This window comes from Macaca fascicularis, chromosome 3, assembly GCF_037993035.2.
Source record: "Macaca fascicularis isolate 582-1 chromosome 3, T2T-MFA8v1.1".
NCBI classification, from domain to species: domain Eukaryota; kingdom Metazoa; phylum Chordata; class Mammalia; order Primates; family Cercopithecidae; genus Macaca; species Macaca fascicularis.
Genome location: NC_088377.1, coordinates 9,480,812 through 9,498,209, shown reverse-complemented (window position 1 = coordinate 9,498,209; position 17,398 = coordinate 9,480,812). Strand labels below are relative to the sequence as shown.

The 17,398-nt window shown below is 40.7% G+C and overlaps 1 protein-coding gene across 11 annotated transcripts in view; it reads left to right on the top strand.

The window, feature by feature from the left end:
- The window catches only part of DYRK1A (dual specificity tyrosine phosphorylation regulated kinase 1A), a 150,773-nt gene extending 137,029 nt beyond the window's left edge, over nt 1-13,744 (top strand). For all 11 annotated transcript variants that reach the window (XM_074034023.1, XM_065541379.2, XM_074034020.1 and 8 more), the window contains 3 exons: nt 3,857-4,163; nt 4,668-4,792; nt 10,497-13,744. In XM_074034023.1, the coding sequence (XP_073890124.1) occupies nt 3,857-4,163; nt 4,668-4,792; nt 10,497-11,117 (1,053 nt within the window). In that variant the 3' untranslated portion in view covers nt 11,118-13,744. The remainder of the gene's footprint in view (nt 1-3,856; nt 4,164-4,667; nt 4,793-10,496) is intronic.
- Nucleotides 13,745-17,398: the final 3,654 nt, after the last annotated feature.

The window sequence follows — 17,398 nt, the reverse complement described above, 5'->3', positions numbered from 1 at the left end:
GTCCTCCCAAAGTGCTGGGATTACAGGCATGAGCCACCACACCTGGCCGCTTTTTATATGTTTTAAACAGTCATTCTGAAATGTTTCTAACTTGTGATTTCTTCTTTAACCTGTCATTATTTAGAATTTTGTTACATAATTTCAAAATATTTGAGGATTTTCTGGATATCTTACTGATTTCTAGTTTAGTAGCAGTTTGGTCACAGAACGTGATTTCAGTCCTTTAAAACTGAGACTTGTTTTATAGCCTAGCATCTAATGTGTCTTTGTGAATGTTTTACGTGTGCTTGATAAGAATTGTATTTTGTGTTTGTTTGGTGTAGTGGTCTCCAACTATCAATGTAGATGAAATTGTTTTATATTTTTCTTCATATCTTTTATATCTTTGTGTATGTGTATATTCTGTCAGTAATTGAGAGAGGAGTCTTTATTGATAAGTTTGGATTTGTCTTAGACTCCTTTGTAACATTGCTTTATGGTTTTTGAAGCTTTGTTAATAGGTGTATGCATGTTTGATATTATGACTTATTGATAAATTGACCCTTTTATCATCCTGAAATGCCCCTCTTTGTCTCTAGTAATGTTTGTCTTTAAGTTTGCTTTGTCTGATACTACTGTAGTTTTACCAGTATTCTTATTCTTGGTATTTTCATGGTGTGTGTGTGTGTGTGTGTGTGTGTGTGTGTGTGTGTGTGTGTGTGTAGATAAAAAAGATATGAAGAAAAGTATGCAACATGTGTATACACACACACACACTTTTACTTTTACTGTAAACCTGTGCATACCTTTATATTTACAGAATTATTTTTGTGTTGTGTGCAATATATGGTCAGGTCGTTTTTTAATCTAGTCTGATAGTAGTTAACCCATTATTCAGAGTTTTGGTTTAATTGCGTTCTGTTTGTCTTTCCTGTTCGTTGTTTCCTGTTCCTTCTTTCCTGCCTTTTGTGGGGAGGCTTGTTGAATACTTTTGGCATTTTATTTTATCTCCCATATTGATTTTTTACTTATTTCTCTATGTGTCATGTTTAGTGTTCCTTTTATAATATGCACCATTAACATTAGTTTACCTTCAAATAATAATATATTGCTTGTTAAACAGTGTGATAACCATATGATTCTATCTACCTCTTGTGCACTTGTTGTATTACTTTTGCATGTTACATCTCACAACACATTATTGGCTGTTTAAATAAAAAATAGATTTAAACACAAAAGAAATTTAAAAGCAGATAAAATAAGGATAATAGATCTTTTATATTTATCCTTATATTTGCTCTTTTCTGGTGTTCTTCATTACTTTTTGCAATTCCTAGCTTCCATTTGGTATTATTTCTTTAGCCTCAAGACCTTCCTTTAACTTTTATTTTATAATGAGTAAGTTATCCTAATGAATTCTGTCAACAGGTATTGATCTGAAAATATTTGTTTACCTTTATTTTTTGGAAGATTTTTCAGTGAATATAGAATTATAGATTAACTTCTTTCTTTCAGCAAAAGAAAAAGATGTTACGATATTGCTTCCAGGTATATTGACTTTTTTTCTGGATTACACTGTTTCTGTAGAGAAGTCAGTGGTTATTCTTAGCATTATTCCCCTGCATATAATATTTCCCCCTCTTCCCTCTGGCTGATTTTAATGTTTTCTCTTTGTTTGATTTCTACAGTTTGACTATTTACCTACATATGATTTTCTTTGTATTTATTCTCCTGGGAGTTCACTGAGTTTCTTGGATCTGTGGGTTGACCTCTATTACCAGTTTTTGAAAATCCTCAGACATAGTCTTTCCAAATATTTGTTGTGCTTTCATCTTTCTTCTAGTTCTTCAGTGATATGTATGTTACAGTGCTGAATATTATCCCAGTGGTCTCTGATTTATTCATTCTGTTTTCTGTTTGTGTTTTTGATTTGGATAATTTCTTTTTCTATCTTCTGGTTCACTCATTTTGTTTTTCCTTGTGCTGAGTCCAGTCTGCTGTTGAATCTATTAAATGGATTCTTGTGATGTTATTGTTATTTTTGAGACAGGTTCTCACTCTGTCGCCCAGGCTAAAGTGCAACGGTGTGATCATGGCTCATTGCAGCCTTGACTTCCTTGGCTCAAGGAGTTCCTCTGCCTCAGCCTCCCAGGTAGCTCAGACTACAGGAGTGGTACAGGCACCATACCCAGCTATTAAAATTTTTTGTAGGGATGGGGTCTGGCTATGTTGCCTAGGCTGGTCTTGAACTCCTGGACTCAAGCAGTCCTCCCACCTCAACCTGGGTATGGAGACATGAGCCCAGCCTATATTTTTTAATTCTGGCATTTCTATTTTGTTTTAAATATAGTTTTTCTCTTCTGAAATTCTATATCTGTTCATATGTTGTCCACCTTTTGAACTAAATTGTTTAATTATCATAATTTATTAGAAGTAATTTATCGTAATTATTTTAAAGTTCCAGTCTGCTACTCTCAACATCTGTACCATTTATTTATGTGTATCTTCTATTGGGTTTTTTTCCTTTCATGTGATTGTGGACGTCATTTTTTAAAAATGTCTGTAATTTTAAAATGTGTGACAAACTTTCATTGCCTAAGAACAGTTAAAGATGAATCATGTTTTCCCTCAGAAAGGCCTCTTACTCTGTCAGGCCCCTCATGTGGGGCTGATTTGATTTCTTTTGTAGCTTAGCTGACTCTAGGCTTTGCTTGTTTGACTTAGATTCTATTCCCCATTGTCTTCAGATGTTTTGAGCTGGGATCACGACATTTGCTTCAGCAGTGTTTGTGTCCGTAGAACCAGGGAAAATCTAGTGGTCTCTATACATTACTGCCCAGCCAGCAGCCCCACTCCTAACCCTCCGTGCCTGGGAGATCGCCTTCCTCCTGCTGTACTGCCCCATCCTTCTGTCTGTCCACACCTGACCGTCAGAAGTTGGTTCAGACTTGGGCTGGAGTCTTCTCGCTCACCTGTGGCGTGCTTCTCTTTCTCCCACTGCAGATCTCTTCCAGGAGAGACTTTTCATTTTGTAGAATTCAGGGGATTTTTGTTCCAACTTTGGATCCTCAGGCAGCTCTCTGATGGGTCTTTAAAAGTCAGTGATTTTATGACTTATTAGAGAAGGAACAATCATCTCACACATTTCTGCATTGTAACTAGAAGTCAAAGTCTGGTTATGCTGTTCTTAATAAATTCCATATTTATAGAGGTTTTAAGGGTTATACTGTTATCTATCAAAAAATGGGTTTTCAGGGAATCTGAACACACGTTAATTTATTATTACATAGATTTTCTAAAGGGAAGCATACATAATTTTCTCTTTTTCTACTCTGAGCAGGTAGGGTTAGGCCAGTGCCTTTTTATGTAGAACATCCTTGGTGTGATTGCCATAGCTTTCTTGGGCTGCTGTTGGTGAAGGAAGTGTAGCAGGTGCCGAGGGTGCACAGTTAGGCAGGAAAGAGGCTACCAGCCAGGGTGGGCAGGGGCACGCGTGCTCTCTGTAAAAGACGAGAGAAAATGCTTTCAGCCTTGTGGGCCTCTGTTGCATGTTTCTTGGTTTTGGTTGCTTGTTTTTACAACCTTTGAAAACAGAAAAAACGTTTGTAGCTGGTGCTGTAGAAAACCAGGCTCTGGATCAGGCCACAGTTTACTGACCCCTGGGCTATTTATAGCCATTTTTGGTCTCAGAATTATGTTGAACTGTAACTGCCATGCATTTGGGATACTAATGTGTGAAAAGGCAGAGGATTTAATTATGAAGTGTCCTTTTTAATAAAGGCCTCAACATATATTTAAACATATTTGAAGTTAAATTATGTGAGTGTTTACGTATTCCACCAAATTTAGAGAAAGCCTTTCATCTTCTCTCTTACAGGAGTACAAACCACCAGGAACCCGTAAACTTCATAACATTCTTGGAGTGGAAACAGGAGGACCTGGTGGGCGACGTGCTGGGGAGTCAGGTCATACGGTCGCTGACTACTTGAAGTTCAAAGACCTCATTTTAAGGATGCTTGATTATGACCCCAAAACTCGAATTCAACCTTATTATGCTCTGCAGCACAGTTTCTTCAAGAAAACAGCTGATGAAGGTACAAATACAAGTAATAGTGTGTCTACAAGCCCCGCCATGGAGCAGTCTCAGTCTTCGGGCACCACCTCCAGTACATCATCAAGCTCAGGTCTGTGTTGCTGCGGTTAGGTTAGGCTTGGGAATGTTTTGTGTTTTCTTTATGAAGTGGGATTAAAGTGTTGATTAAATTTGTTAATTTAATGGGGAGCATTTACTTTACTTAAATCTGTTCTTTATAGTTAGCAATAAATTCATCTCCCCAAAGCTCCAATATTTAGTTACGCATGTAATAAATTCTGTTTGGCAGTTGGAAATCTATTTACTAACCAGCAGTTTAAACTACTTCTTAAATGGAATTTCTGTCCACATTGCTTGAGTTTTCCTGCAAGGGGAAACCAGACTTCATTGTGTTTTAGTTCAGTGGTGGACGAGAGAGAACCTGGTTTTAGTCAGAGAGTATGAAGACTTTGTGATATACTTTCAAGTTAATATTAGAGATTTTGTGGTGTGTGTGTGAATACTTCCAATTTTAATGGTATAGTTTCAGAGTATAAATTTGAACAAATTGAATTTTAAACTCACAGTTGTATTGTTTTGTGTTGTGATATTTCAGGTGGCTCATCGGGGACAAGCAACAGTGGGAGAGCCCGGTCGGATCCGACGCACCAGCATCGGCACAGTGGCGGGCACTTCACAGCTGCCGTGCAGGCCATGGACTGCGAGACACACAGTCCCCAGGTGAGCTCACACATGGTTCATTTGCTTGTGTCACCTGCCGTGCTCAGGTAGAGCAGCACTGGATGCCAGGTGCCTTTAGAATGACCGTATCATTTACCCTAGAAGTTCATGATGTTCTGCTGTCTAAGAAAATACAGTATTTATCATAGAGAAGCACATTCTTGCAGTTGTCCTCCTCCTTGTCTAGAAGTGGCTAACACTTACTGGGGGCATAGCAGTTGTTTTGAACGGTTTTTTCCCTGTGTTTATCTCATTTACCAAAGCAGCATTTTGAGCCTCATGCTTTTTTGATGCCCATTTTACAGTGGAAACTGAGACTTCATGGGCTGAGTAAATTTCCCTGGGTCATGATCTTAATGACTCGACTCTGCTTCCTCCCATGATTTTTTAGCTCTTGTAGTCCTGGATTATGAATCAGTTTCTGGTTTGATTTTAACCTTTTTGTTGTTGTTGTTTTATTTGTTTTCTGTTTTTAAACCTGTTGAAGAAGAGGATCTAATTAAGTACTTTTTCAAAAGTGGAGTGAAGCAGATGGTGATGGTGAAAATATTTAAATCATCTGATAAAGTTGTAAGTTGGTTCATACAGAATTTTGCATGGTGGTGTTTGAAGGTGAGAGGCCAGTGTAGTATTTGATGGATGAGTAAACTGCTGTTGATGAAGAGCGCTCTCCATTCTTGTGACTAGGGCAGCTGAATGGTGCTGGAGAAAATCCCACATGCAGCTGTTTGTCAGCACTGTTAATACTCACCAACCACTGCTGGGCAGTCTTACGTGTTTCCCGAGTTGTCCCATCCTCTGCTGTTCTCTTTAATAATAGTTTCAAACTTTCTACTCTTAGAAACCTTTGCCCTCCCCTTCTCTGTTCTCATCCAGTCTTTGCATTGTAAGGAAAAGAGTCTTCAGACAGGAACTCTTTCCGCTTTGTGGCATTGAATACATGATCCTGCCTATGTGTGCACTGTCCACTTCTCTACCCCTTTTTTGTTAGAAGCAATGTATTTTCTTTTTGCCTAAGGCCAAGCCTACTCATTGCCCCGATCCCCTCCCTCCTGCCGTCATGGGGACTTTGCCCTTTGGTCTCCCTCGGCACTGGTGTCTTCATTCTCTCTTCTTGTGGCTTTTTCTGTTGATCAGCATTTCCTCATCCTCGGGCCTCTCCCATCTTAAGCAGCACCTTTGCGTGTCCCCTTCTTTCCCTGTACTACTGCTGCCTGTAGTCTTTGTCTCTTTACTCTGAAGACCTTCTTGCTTGTTCCACTTAGGTCCTGCCCTCCAGCTCTCCTGCCAGTGTCAGCGGTGACCTTCACTGATGGGTCCAGTGGACACCCTAATGCTATCTTTCTGCATTCTACAACTTCATTTGGAAGTGTTGACTTTTACCCACTCTTTGAAACACTCACTGCTGGTTTCCTTGGGAGGATGATTCTCTGTCCCCCCATTTCTCTGCCCCTTCCTTCACTGTCTCTTTGTTTTTTTTTCTTCTACCCATCCCTGAAACCTGAGTGTTCCTCGAGGCGTGACACGTGTCCCTGCCCTACTCCCCTTAATGTTTCCTCGATGATTTCACCCACACGTGCCGGGGCCTGCAGTCACCATCTTCATGCCAGTTGCTCTTAAGTCTTGACTTCTGACTTAGACTTCACTTCTGAACCCCTAGGGCCTTTCTAATTGTTTACTATGAATGTTACCTTGAAAGTCTCAACAATATGTGCACACACAGCACATAAACTGGTGTCATCATTTCACTTCCTTCCCAACTCTTCTACTTTTGCCATTCTTTGTAAAAATGGCCCTAAATTTACCCATTTGCTCAAGTCATAAATCTGGGGGCACTTCTCTCTCCGTCTTTCCCCACACTGAGTCAGACAGTAAATTATCTGGATTCACCACATCTTAATACGTTTTTATTCTCCACCTTTCACTTTGCCTGGTTGTTATGACCTGTCTTACTAGAAAGAGTTTTGGAGTGTCTAAAACGGTTGTGGAGTGTCTTAATTCCATTCACCTGTCAGCACCATTCTCTTCCCTGCAGCCAAGTGAGCTTTCTCTAAAGCGGTCTGTTCTTGCTATTTTCCCTACTCTTTTTTTTTTTTTTTTTTTTTTCTGAGGTGGAGTCTCACTCTATCTCCCAGGCTGGAGTGCAACGGCATGATCTCTGCTTATTGCAACCTCCGCCTCCTTGGTTCAAGCAAGTCTCCTACCTCAGCCTCCTGAGTAGCTGGGATGACAGACACATGTCACCATGCCGGCTAATTTTTCTATTTTTAGTAGAGACGGGGTTTTGCCATGTTGGCCAGACTGGTCGTGAACTCCCGACCTCAGGTGATCTGCCCATCTCGGCCTCCCAAAGTGCCGGGATTACAGGCGTGAGCCACCACACCCGGCCTATTTTCCCTACTTTAAACCAGTTTTGACTTGCCCTTCTACCTGAAATGAAATGTAGACTTCTTACCAAGGCACTGGTGCTTTGTGGGTTCTGGTCCCCACCGAGGCCATTCTTTCTCCTCTTCACTCACCCTAGTCACACTGATTATTTTTCACTTTGTGTAATATGCCACATTCTCTCTCTCTTTTCTCACATTTCCTGTGCTCTCAGCCTGGAATACTCCTTTCCTCCTCCTTTTGCTTTGGTAACTACTATTTATGCTTCAGGTCTTAAGTATCACTACTCCCATGGGCTCTCTCTAAATCTTCAGACTATCCGCCTGTCTCGTCTTCTTCCCTTTCTTTCTTCCAGATCTATTCCATACTGCAAACACATACAAGAGTAGCACAAGACACCGCGTTCCTCCCACCTGGATTTCACAGAGGTCAAGATTTTGCTTCAAATCCTTTTTTATTACTTAATTTTTGAGTGGTTGCTATAGTCACATGGTTTTAAAAATAAGTAAATATGAAAGGGAATTCAGTGAAAGGTTTTCCTTCCTTCCATGCCTTCTAGCTCCTCAATTTCTAAACCAGTGTTACTAGTTTATTAGTTTTTTGTATACTTTTGGAGATATTTTATACATATTCAAGCAAATACAAATACATACTCTTCATCCACCCTTTGTACACAAATAGTACCATACCAGGCAAACTGTTTCAAAACAACTTGGTTTTTCTAGTCTTGATATTTATTTTGGAGCACTCTCTGTATCAATACATAGAGAGCTTTTTCATTCTTTTATTTATTTGCACAGTATCCTGTTAGATATTCCATAAGTCTTTTCACCATTCCCCTATTGTTTGTTTATTCATGTATTTATTTATTTTTAGAGCTAGGGTCTTGCTCTGTCACCCAGGCTGGAGTGCAGTGGCGCAATCACGGCTCACTGCAGCCTTGAGCACCTGGGCTCCAGTGATCCTCCCACCCCAGCCTCCTGAGTAAATGGGCCTACAGTTGTGTCCCAGCACACCCTGCAGTGAGGTCTCACTATGTTTCCCAGGCTGGTCTTGAACTCCTGGGCTGAACTGATCCTCCCACCTCAGCCTTCCAAAGTGCTGGGATTATAGGCGTGTGCCGCTTTGGCCACCAGTCCCCTATTTATTAATGGGTGTTTAGTTCATTTCCAACCTTTTTTACTATTTACAAATGGTACTTTAATAAATAATCCTGTACAGTAGTGTCCCTTCTTATCCATGGTTTCAGTTATTCAGTCAATCATGATCCAGAAATATTAAGTGGAAAATTTCAGAAATAATTCATAAGTTTTAAATTCTGTTACGAGTAGCACGATGAAATCTCATGCTGTCCCACCCTAGGTGTGACTCATCCCTTTGTCCAGCGTGTCCACACAGTAGATAAGTTACTTTGTAGCCATCCAGATTATCAGATCAAAAAACATAGTATATAGAGGGTTTGGTCCTCTGCAGTTTCAGGCATCCAGTGGGGATCGTGGACTGTATCTCTTGCGGATAAGGAGGCACCACTGTATGTGTCTCATTCACACATACACATTTTATCTGTGATACAAATTCCTGCAAGCAGAATGACTGTTTCAAAGGGTAACGTGATTTATAATTTTGATAACTATTGCTAGATTGCCCCCCATGTGATTTTCTAATCCAGTAACTTGATTAACTTCATATATAAACAATTAGTATTTTCTTTTCTGAGAACTCACTGCCAACTTTTCTACTGATTGTTTTCAGTAGTATCTCTTAAAAGTTTGGTTCTCAGACCACCTTCGTTGAATAAACACTTAATTTGTGCCAGCCACTGGTGATAGAGACTGAGCCTTTTGCCTTCCTAGAGCTTACAGTGACACAAGTAAATAAAATGAACATGAATAAAAGTGGCAAGTAGTGTTAGCTCTTAAAAAGAAAATAAGGATGATTTGGTAGAGAATGACTATTTGTTGGATAGGATGTATTAGAGTAGGCCAAACTCTGATATGACAGATAGACCCCCAAAATATGGTAGCTTAAGGAGTACCAAGTTTCCTTCATTTTTGTCTAACAGTCCAGAATAGGTGTTCAGATTAGTGGCTAGGCTGTCTTCCAGGTCCTGTTTCCTACCATCTTGTGGTTCCACCATGCCCTAGGGCCTGATTGTCTACTGTGTCCAGAAGGCAGAAGGACTTGGAAGGTACTGTTTTGTGTGCCAGGCTAGCAGTGACATACAAAGTTTCATTCACATTCTGTTGACAGCTTAGACATATGGCCATCAGTGAGTACAAGGGAGGTTGGGAAGTGTTGTGTAGCCATGTGCTCAGGAACGAGAAGAATACTGTGCACAACCTGTAGCTTCTACCACAGTGGTTGAGGCAGTATCAGTCAGAGTGGTCAGGGAAGGCTCTGGAACTGAAGTGATGAAAAGGAGACATCCAAGCAATAAGAACATCCGAGAAATAAGAACATTTCTAGGCAGAGGGGAGCAGCGTGTTATTAGTACACTGAGGCATTTGAGAGATAGTGACCCAGGGGAGGAATGGAAGGCAAGCCTTCTTTGGTTGGAACCCAGGTAGCCAGGGATAGGATGGGTGGAAAAAGAGGTTGGAGAAGTGGGCATTGGCCAGGTGATGCAGACCGTTGTATCCGTTTGGGATTGTTTTGTTTTTCTAAGTGCAGTGAGAAGTCATTAAAGGATTTTAAATAAGTGATTGGATTTGTGTTACGAAAAGATTGTTCCTGCTACCCTTTGGAGAAGGGCAAGGATGGAAGCAAGGAGTTCATTTAGGGGGCTGTTGTGTTAGCCTAGGCAAGAGGAGATGGTGGGGATGAAGAGAAGAGGCCAAATTTGGCATCTGTTTCATAGGTGGCCGCGTAAGTTCTTGCTCATGGGTTGGAGAGAGGCATTGTTAAGCAGCTGGGTGTAGATAGTAGTCCTTTATTGAAAGAAGAAGGATGGAGAGAGGAAGGACATGAGGGATAAGTAAAGACTTCCTTTTGGACCTGCCTAGAATATTATCTGGCCTTTTTCGGGGAATATTTGCAGACCTCTAGCATAAACAGTGCTCCCAAGGTAAGACAGTGGCTAGTGAAATAGATGAACCTATTTAAGGATATAACTTTCTACAAATTGCAGCTTTCATGATGAAATTTTTTTGCCCTTGAATGTATTTGGGATGTTGTGTTATAAAACTGTCTAACACATTAAAAGTTTCAAAAACACTTAACCCGTGATTAATGTAATGCTAGTTTATGTCATCGCTTTTGATGGAAGATTAAAGCTTGGAAACAGTCCTCTGAAAAATCTTTAAAAAATCTGTTCTTTCAGGTGCGTCAGCAATTTCCTGCTCCTCTTGGTTGGTCAGGCACTGAAGCTCCTACACAGGTCACTGTTGAAACTCATCCTGTTCAAGAAACAACCTTTCATGTAGCCCCTCAACAGAATGCATTGCATCATCACCATGGTAACAGTTCCCATCACCATCACCACCACCACCACCATCACCACCACCATGGACAACAAGCCTTGGGTAACCGGACCAGGCCAAGGGTCTACAATTCTCCAACGAATAGCTCCTCTACCCAAGATTCTATGGAGGTTGGCCACAGTCACCACTCCATGACATCCCTGTCTTCCTCAACGACTTCTTCCTCGACATCTTCCTCCTCTACTGGTAATCAAGGCAATCAGGCCTACCAGAATCGCCCAGTGGCTGCTAATACCTTGGACTTTGGACAGAATGGAGCTATGGACGTTAATTTGACCGTCTACTCCAATCCCCGCCAAGAGACTGGCATAGCTGGACATCCAACTTACCAATTTTCTGCTAATACAGGTCCTGCACATTACATGACTGAAGGACATCTGACAATGAGGCAAGGGGCTGATAGAGAAGAGTCCCCCATGACAGGAGTTTGTGTGCAACAGAGTCCTGTAGCTAGCTCGTGACTACATTGAAACTTGAGTTTGTTTCTTGTGTGTTTTTATAGAAGTGGTGTTTTTTTCCAAAAACAAAGTGCAAAGCTGCTTGAATCAGAAGGAGATTAACACACTGAACCGCTACAAGAGGGCAAAGCTGACTTTTTTTTTTTTTTTAACTTGAAAAGATTGCAAAGGGACATTGAAGTGTTTAAAAGAGCCATGTCCAAACCCATCTTCATGGATAGCTCAGAGGTATCCTCTTTTTGCTCCCCCATTTTAACTTGCCACATCCCAGTCATAGTGGGTTTTTTTTGTCTTTCTATTCAGCAAAAATATTCAGATGTTGGTCTTGGTCATCTGCCAACTAATTTTAAAATAAAAGGCACTGCACATAATTTGCATAAAGGGCCCATGAGGGTGTTTTTTTTTCTTTTTGTCCCCCCCCACTATTTTTTTGTTCTGTTTTGTTTTGGGTGGGAGGGTGGGAAATTTGGGTTTTTAAGTCCTCTAAACACACTTGGGCACGGAAATGCAGTACTGTAAGGAAGAGGGACCTCCAGCTTCCACAAACACCATCTTCAGCTGTATGAAAGGGACGGTTGTGTTGAAGTTTGTCAGGCACAGTAAGCATGCTGAGTGGCGGGGATCAGAACTCTCCTATCTGAACCTACTGAGGATCAAAGCAGCAATTACATGGGATCCTGTGGCTCTCCTGTTGTAGAGGCCACAGGAAGATAGGATGGAACGTGACTGGTCTCCTAACCAAGGTGCACTGAGAAGCAATCAACGGGTCAGTCGTGGCCAGTCCTGGGGAGGTCTGAGTGGTGGTCTTTGGGATAACCTTTGGCCTTATGGATTTGGACTCGAAATTAGAAGAGCCTACCATTTCAGATGCAATCACTTTTGGACATGCTTTTGCAGACAGTCCTTAATGCTGAAAACACAGAGAATGGGTAATTCAAGAGGCCTTTCTTTTAAAATAGACTTTTGTGACCCACTAATTGTAAGGTATTGCAAGGTCACTTTGCGTGTGTCATAAAGTTGACTTCCTTATTGGTTGAAGGTCACAGAAGTAGTGGTTTGCTTTGATGGAAATAGCTACAGCTGTGTCCCTTCCTGCTTTTTACTTTTTCTTTTGCTTTTTCTCGGCACGTGGTATCTCCACCATTTCTTCTGCACAAAGATGTCTTCTGTTCATCCTGAACATTTTTAAAAAATGCAGAATTTTATGTGACTGCTTTTTTGCCTCACAATTATGCTGTGAATTTTACAAAAATTTATTTTCTTTTTTGATAATTTATTGTACCAAAGCTGTTTTTATAGCACATAGATGTCTGTAACCAATAATGTAGCAGTTCTGCACTTTGACACAAGGTGTAACTAGACCATTTTTAAATGTCAGTTGAAAATTATGGCTGTACTATTGCTTAAACAAAACTGGAACTGTTGTTGAATCCATAGCCAATACATTTACAGCAATCTGTGTACTGAACATAATAGATTGACATCTAATTCAAGATTACAACATCTGTTACATTCTAAGTGTGTTCAGGCTTCTGAAGGTAAAGGGACACTGGATCCAGAAGCTATGGAACCAGCAGTTGATTCTTGTATTCCTGATTAACCTACTTGTAAACTTGAAAGCAAGACCTTGATTGCACCAACAGGTCCAGAGTATGAGCGCAAGTAAAGCAGAACTCTCATGCGTGACCTGAGCAGACAGGCTGGTATTATTAACAGGTGCCTCGTGTTGGGATTACGCTGCCTTAATGTAACACAGTCTGGCAGTTGCTAAATTTGTGTTCCCATTTTAAATTGACCAATTTTGGGGTGTGACACTTTTGAGCGGTTGAATTGGGAGAATGAAGTAATTTACCTGTCCAGGATCAAAAGAAGCCTAGAAAAGAAGCAGTAATCTACCTCTGCCGCTAACCTGTTTAAGACGACTCAGCAGAACACCGCCTTTCATTCTATTGGGCAATTCCATGTGGCTGACTAGGTCAATTTTTTTTCTGAACAAAAGCAGGTTTTTATATGTAAACAGTGACAAAAGAAAGGCTAAACACTATGTAAATGTGAATGGAAACTTGGAAATATTCATTTTTATAAACTACAGAAATTTTTTGTTGTTTATCAGGAAATCCATATTTATTTTGTAATTAACTGTCAAGCCTGTGGATGATTTTTTTTGAACTTGGTAGTTCTTAAAGGTTTACAGTGAATAAAAGGATATCATCTTGAGTATAGCAATATCAAAAGGAATTCAGTAGTTACTGCTGTTTAGGAATATAAGGTTAAGATATCATATGGGTCAGGTCATTTTTTTTCTGTGCTGGTTGCCACATCTTAGCAAGCACCAAAAAACTAAAACAGTTTTTAAACCGATATTTACATAAAGAAAATCATAAAATCCAATGCTTCTGCATACTGTGTTATGTTACAGTCCAGTTTTGTGTGCTTTACTACACAGTTTGGTTACAGGACTTCTGTGCATTGTAAACATAAACAGCATGGAAAAGGTTAAATACCTGTGTTCAGATTGTAAGATCTAGTCCGGACTTGCTGTGTATATTGTAACGTTAAATGAAAAAAGAACCCCCCTTTGTATTATAGTCATGCGGTCTTATGTATGATAAACAGTTGAATAATTTGTCCTCAGACTCTTTACTATGCTTTTTTAAAATTAATTTAAGAAAAATGTAAACATAGTAAAAATCTTCCTATGCAATTAACCTGGTCCAGGTCTGGTAGGTATACTATCAAAGTTGAGTTAAATGTGTAAAAAGGAAACTATTTGAGATACATCGACATAGGCATCAGCAATCTCTGAAAGTAAAAATTGGAGGTTTAACATCATTTTGATTTTTCACATTGATTTTTTTATTTGAATGCTTACATAATATTTTTGTGGTTCAAAATGCTAGTGTTTTAGTTGGTAGCATTTAGAATGGATGGTGAAGTTCTGGTGGTTTTCTCTGATACGCTTTGACGTGCTTGGATGAAAGAGGGAATACGAATACTCATTCTTCCTTCCCCAAATCTTCATATGGGGACATATCAGAATTCTAGAATTCTTGCCACTGTGATTCAGTTGGTAACCTAAAGTCTTCTCTTCTTACAAATTAACCTGTTTCAGTATATATTAAGGTAGCTTTCAAAAGGTAAGATACTTACTTAAAAGTTAAGTGTGAGTCTGTAAAATTAAGGTTGGTTGCGTAAAGTTGAAGTTAACCACATGTAAGAAAGGAAAACTTACATTAGTTTTATTTCTTAGGGTGTGAGAATTTTACCTCGGTAAAGGGCACATTTTATGATATTGGGCTGAAAAAAAAAAAACACGACTTATTTTTATTTAAAACTACATGTAGAAAATCATGAAAGATTCAGTAATTGTGTTAGGCCCACAAGTGACCATTGAGCTTGCCCCTGTACTGCTTCCCAGCTTTTGTGGTGGTGAACTTAACTGTTCTGTTCTTCCAACAGGGAGATACATAATCAAAATACACGTGAAGACGAGATAGCAGGCACTCAGTTCTAGGCCAGTTTCTCAGTTTCCTTTGGGCCTGCCTTTATTTTGATAGCCCTCAGAATACAAGTTCAGACGTGGTCCGGCGCATTCCAGGTGGTATCTCCATAGACACAAGTTCAAGACTCATTTTTATGTTCCTTTTTATAGTGGTAGACTGTGTGTAATCAACCGGATGGTTCATTCCAAATAGTGACTTGGTCTTAGTGCCATATATGAAGGAAGTTTGAAAATGTAATGGGGACAAAAGCTGTGTGTGACTTCGGTATACCCAGACTTGATTCAGATTTCTTAAAAATCTGCTAGGGATGTCTGTTGACCAGACGTTGGAAAACCTTTGGTGTCAGGGACAGTAGAGCAGAAGTTCTGATTTTCTAACCCTGGCTCCTTATCTAGGCCTGTTTCCTTGGATGAAAACATACATCATCAAGTAATTTGTGGTACAAAGAACAAGAGAAGAAACCCTAAGAAGACAGCTTATTTGTTATCCTCCCTTTTTATGACTAACCTTAATCCCAGTGAATCCACTGAGAACCAGCCTGTGGATGCCTGCTGGGCTTTCACACTGGGCCAGGAATGTTTGACGTATATCTGTGTTGAAAGCACTGGATGCTTGTTTGGTGGAAGACGTGTGCACTGAGGTAAGTGGCTCATCGCTTGCTGTGTTTGGCTCTCTCTCCAGCATTATACATAGCCAAGGTCCCAGATTTTGACTGCTCTCAGTGGGTGTTCTTGCATCCGAACTTTTAAAAAATAACACTACCTTAACACTGAGACTGTCAGGTGTTTGTCAGTATTTACTTCTAATTTCCTACTTTAAACCTTAAGAGACAAGGTATTTCTCCAACTGGACACTGATTTGAAAGACAATAACTAGAATGCTACAGGTCTCTCTTCCAGTATGCGGCTGCTTTACCTGAAAACTTTTCCCCATAATTTCTCATCTTTAGGGTATGTCCCTATTATTAAAAAAACAAAACAAAACAAATGTGGAATTAATGTGGGTAAATTTCCATTTCAGTTGAATTTCCTGCCATCCGCAGCAAAACCTGTGAATGCTTCTTCAAAGCATTGAGGAGGCAGAGACAAGCCTTAAACCAGCTTCCTTCTGCTCTTACCAGGTAGCCTGGTTCAGTCCCAGCTGGGTCCTGAAGGAGCACAGTACTAGAGTCTGAGTCATGTTGATGAATAAAGTGCATTAAGTTTGGGTCAGGCAAAATGGTGGCAAAAGTTCATGATGCAGGACAGAGGGAACAAGTGGACAAGACAAGTGGAGCCCGACTCTGTTCCAAAGGGAGGCCAGGCGATGCTGTCATGGGCATGGTCGACCGAGTTCTCATAGCTAGAGAAAGGCCGTGTAGGTATTAGAGCTTAACGTGTCATCTGTTGGAAAGACCAGCTATTTTATAATCTTTCCGATTAAATTTCTGAAATTGCTACCTTGGGGATTTTTTTCTTTATTCCTAGGAAGTTTTACTTCCATTATATACTCATTCGTTAGTCAGTGTACTTGCCCCTGAATTCCGTTATCTGAAACTGCAGTCCAGGCAGAGATTCAGAGCCAAGGGCAAAATGAAGTGGCAGGCGCTGGGTATGTGTGGTAGTTCTGCACTAGGGCGGCCAGGAAGCAACCAAGCAGGTGTGCCGGGTGGGGGATTATTAACGAACACCCAGGCAAGAAGACGGGCCTGAGCCTGAGTGTGGTCAGCAGAAAGTGTTTTGCTTAAAAGAGACCCTGGGATGATGACTCGGGAATCATCCTCCACTCACTGTTACACAGAAAGACTGCAGAGAAGGGCACTGCTGGGGTGGGGTTTGTTCACTCCCTCTGAAATGAAAGAAAATACCTCTAGTGGCATGAAACGGTTAAGTTTTTTTAATGTTATTTCTTTTTTAGAGACGGTGTCTGGCTTTGTTACACAAGCTGGAGTTTAGTGGTGTGATCGCAGTTCACTGCAGCCTTAAACAACTGGGCTCAAGTGATCCTCCCATCTCAGCCTCCCAAGTAGCTGGGACTACCGGTGTACAACCACCATGCCTGGCTAATGTTTTTAATATGGGGTTTTGCTGAGTTACTCAGGCGGTACTCAAACTCCTGGCCTCAAGTGATCCTCCGGCCTGGGCCTCTCAAACATAAATAGGCTGGGCATGGTGGCTCACGTCTGTAAAGATTTAAAGCGGAATGCAGTGAAATAGCATGAGAAAGAGCATTTTAATGGACATCACAGACAAGCCTTGTTCCGCTGAAGAGGTGATGCTGCGAGGTGGGCTGGAGCTCACTTCAGGCACCACTCCCACTTCCGTTGCCCGCAAATCCAAGAAAGGACGGACTAATGAACTGTAGTGATCTCAGACTGCTAAATCAGTTTAAAATCATCAATTTAAAATGACTTTCCAACCTTGCTGCACTTTAAACTAATCTGTAGAACTTGATAAAACCACAGATGCCCATCACACTGGCAGAATTTTAGATTCAGAGTTGGGGTGGGCCTGGAGCTGTTTCCTGAAGCTTTGCGGGCGATTCTGAACCTGCAGCCAGGCAGGACTCTGGCAAGAAGAGGCATGTGGCTAATCTGACGGAAGTCTGAATCCAAGAAATTTTTTTTTTTTTTGAGACAGTCTTGCTCTTGTCTCCCAGGTTGGTGTGCAGGGGTGCGATCTCAGTTCACTGCAACCTCCGTTTCCCAGATTTAAGCGATTCTCGTGCCTCAGCCTCCCAAGTAGCTGGGATTACAGGTGCACACCATACCAAGCTAATTTTTAGATTTTTGGTAGAGATGGG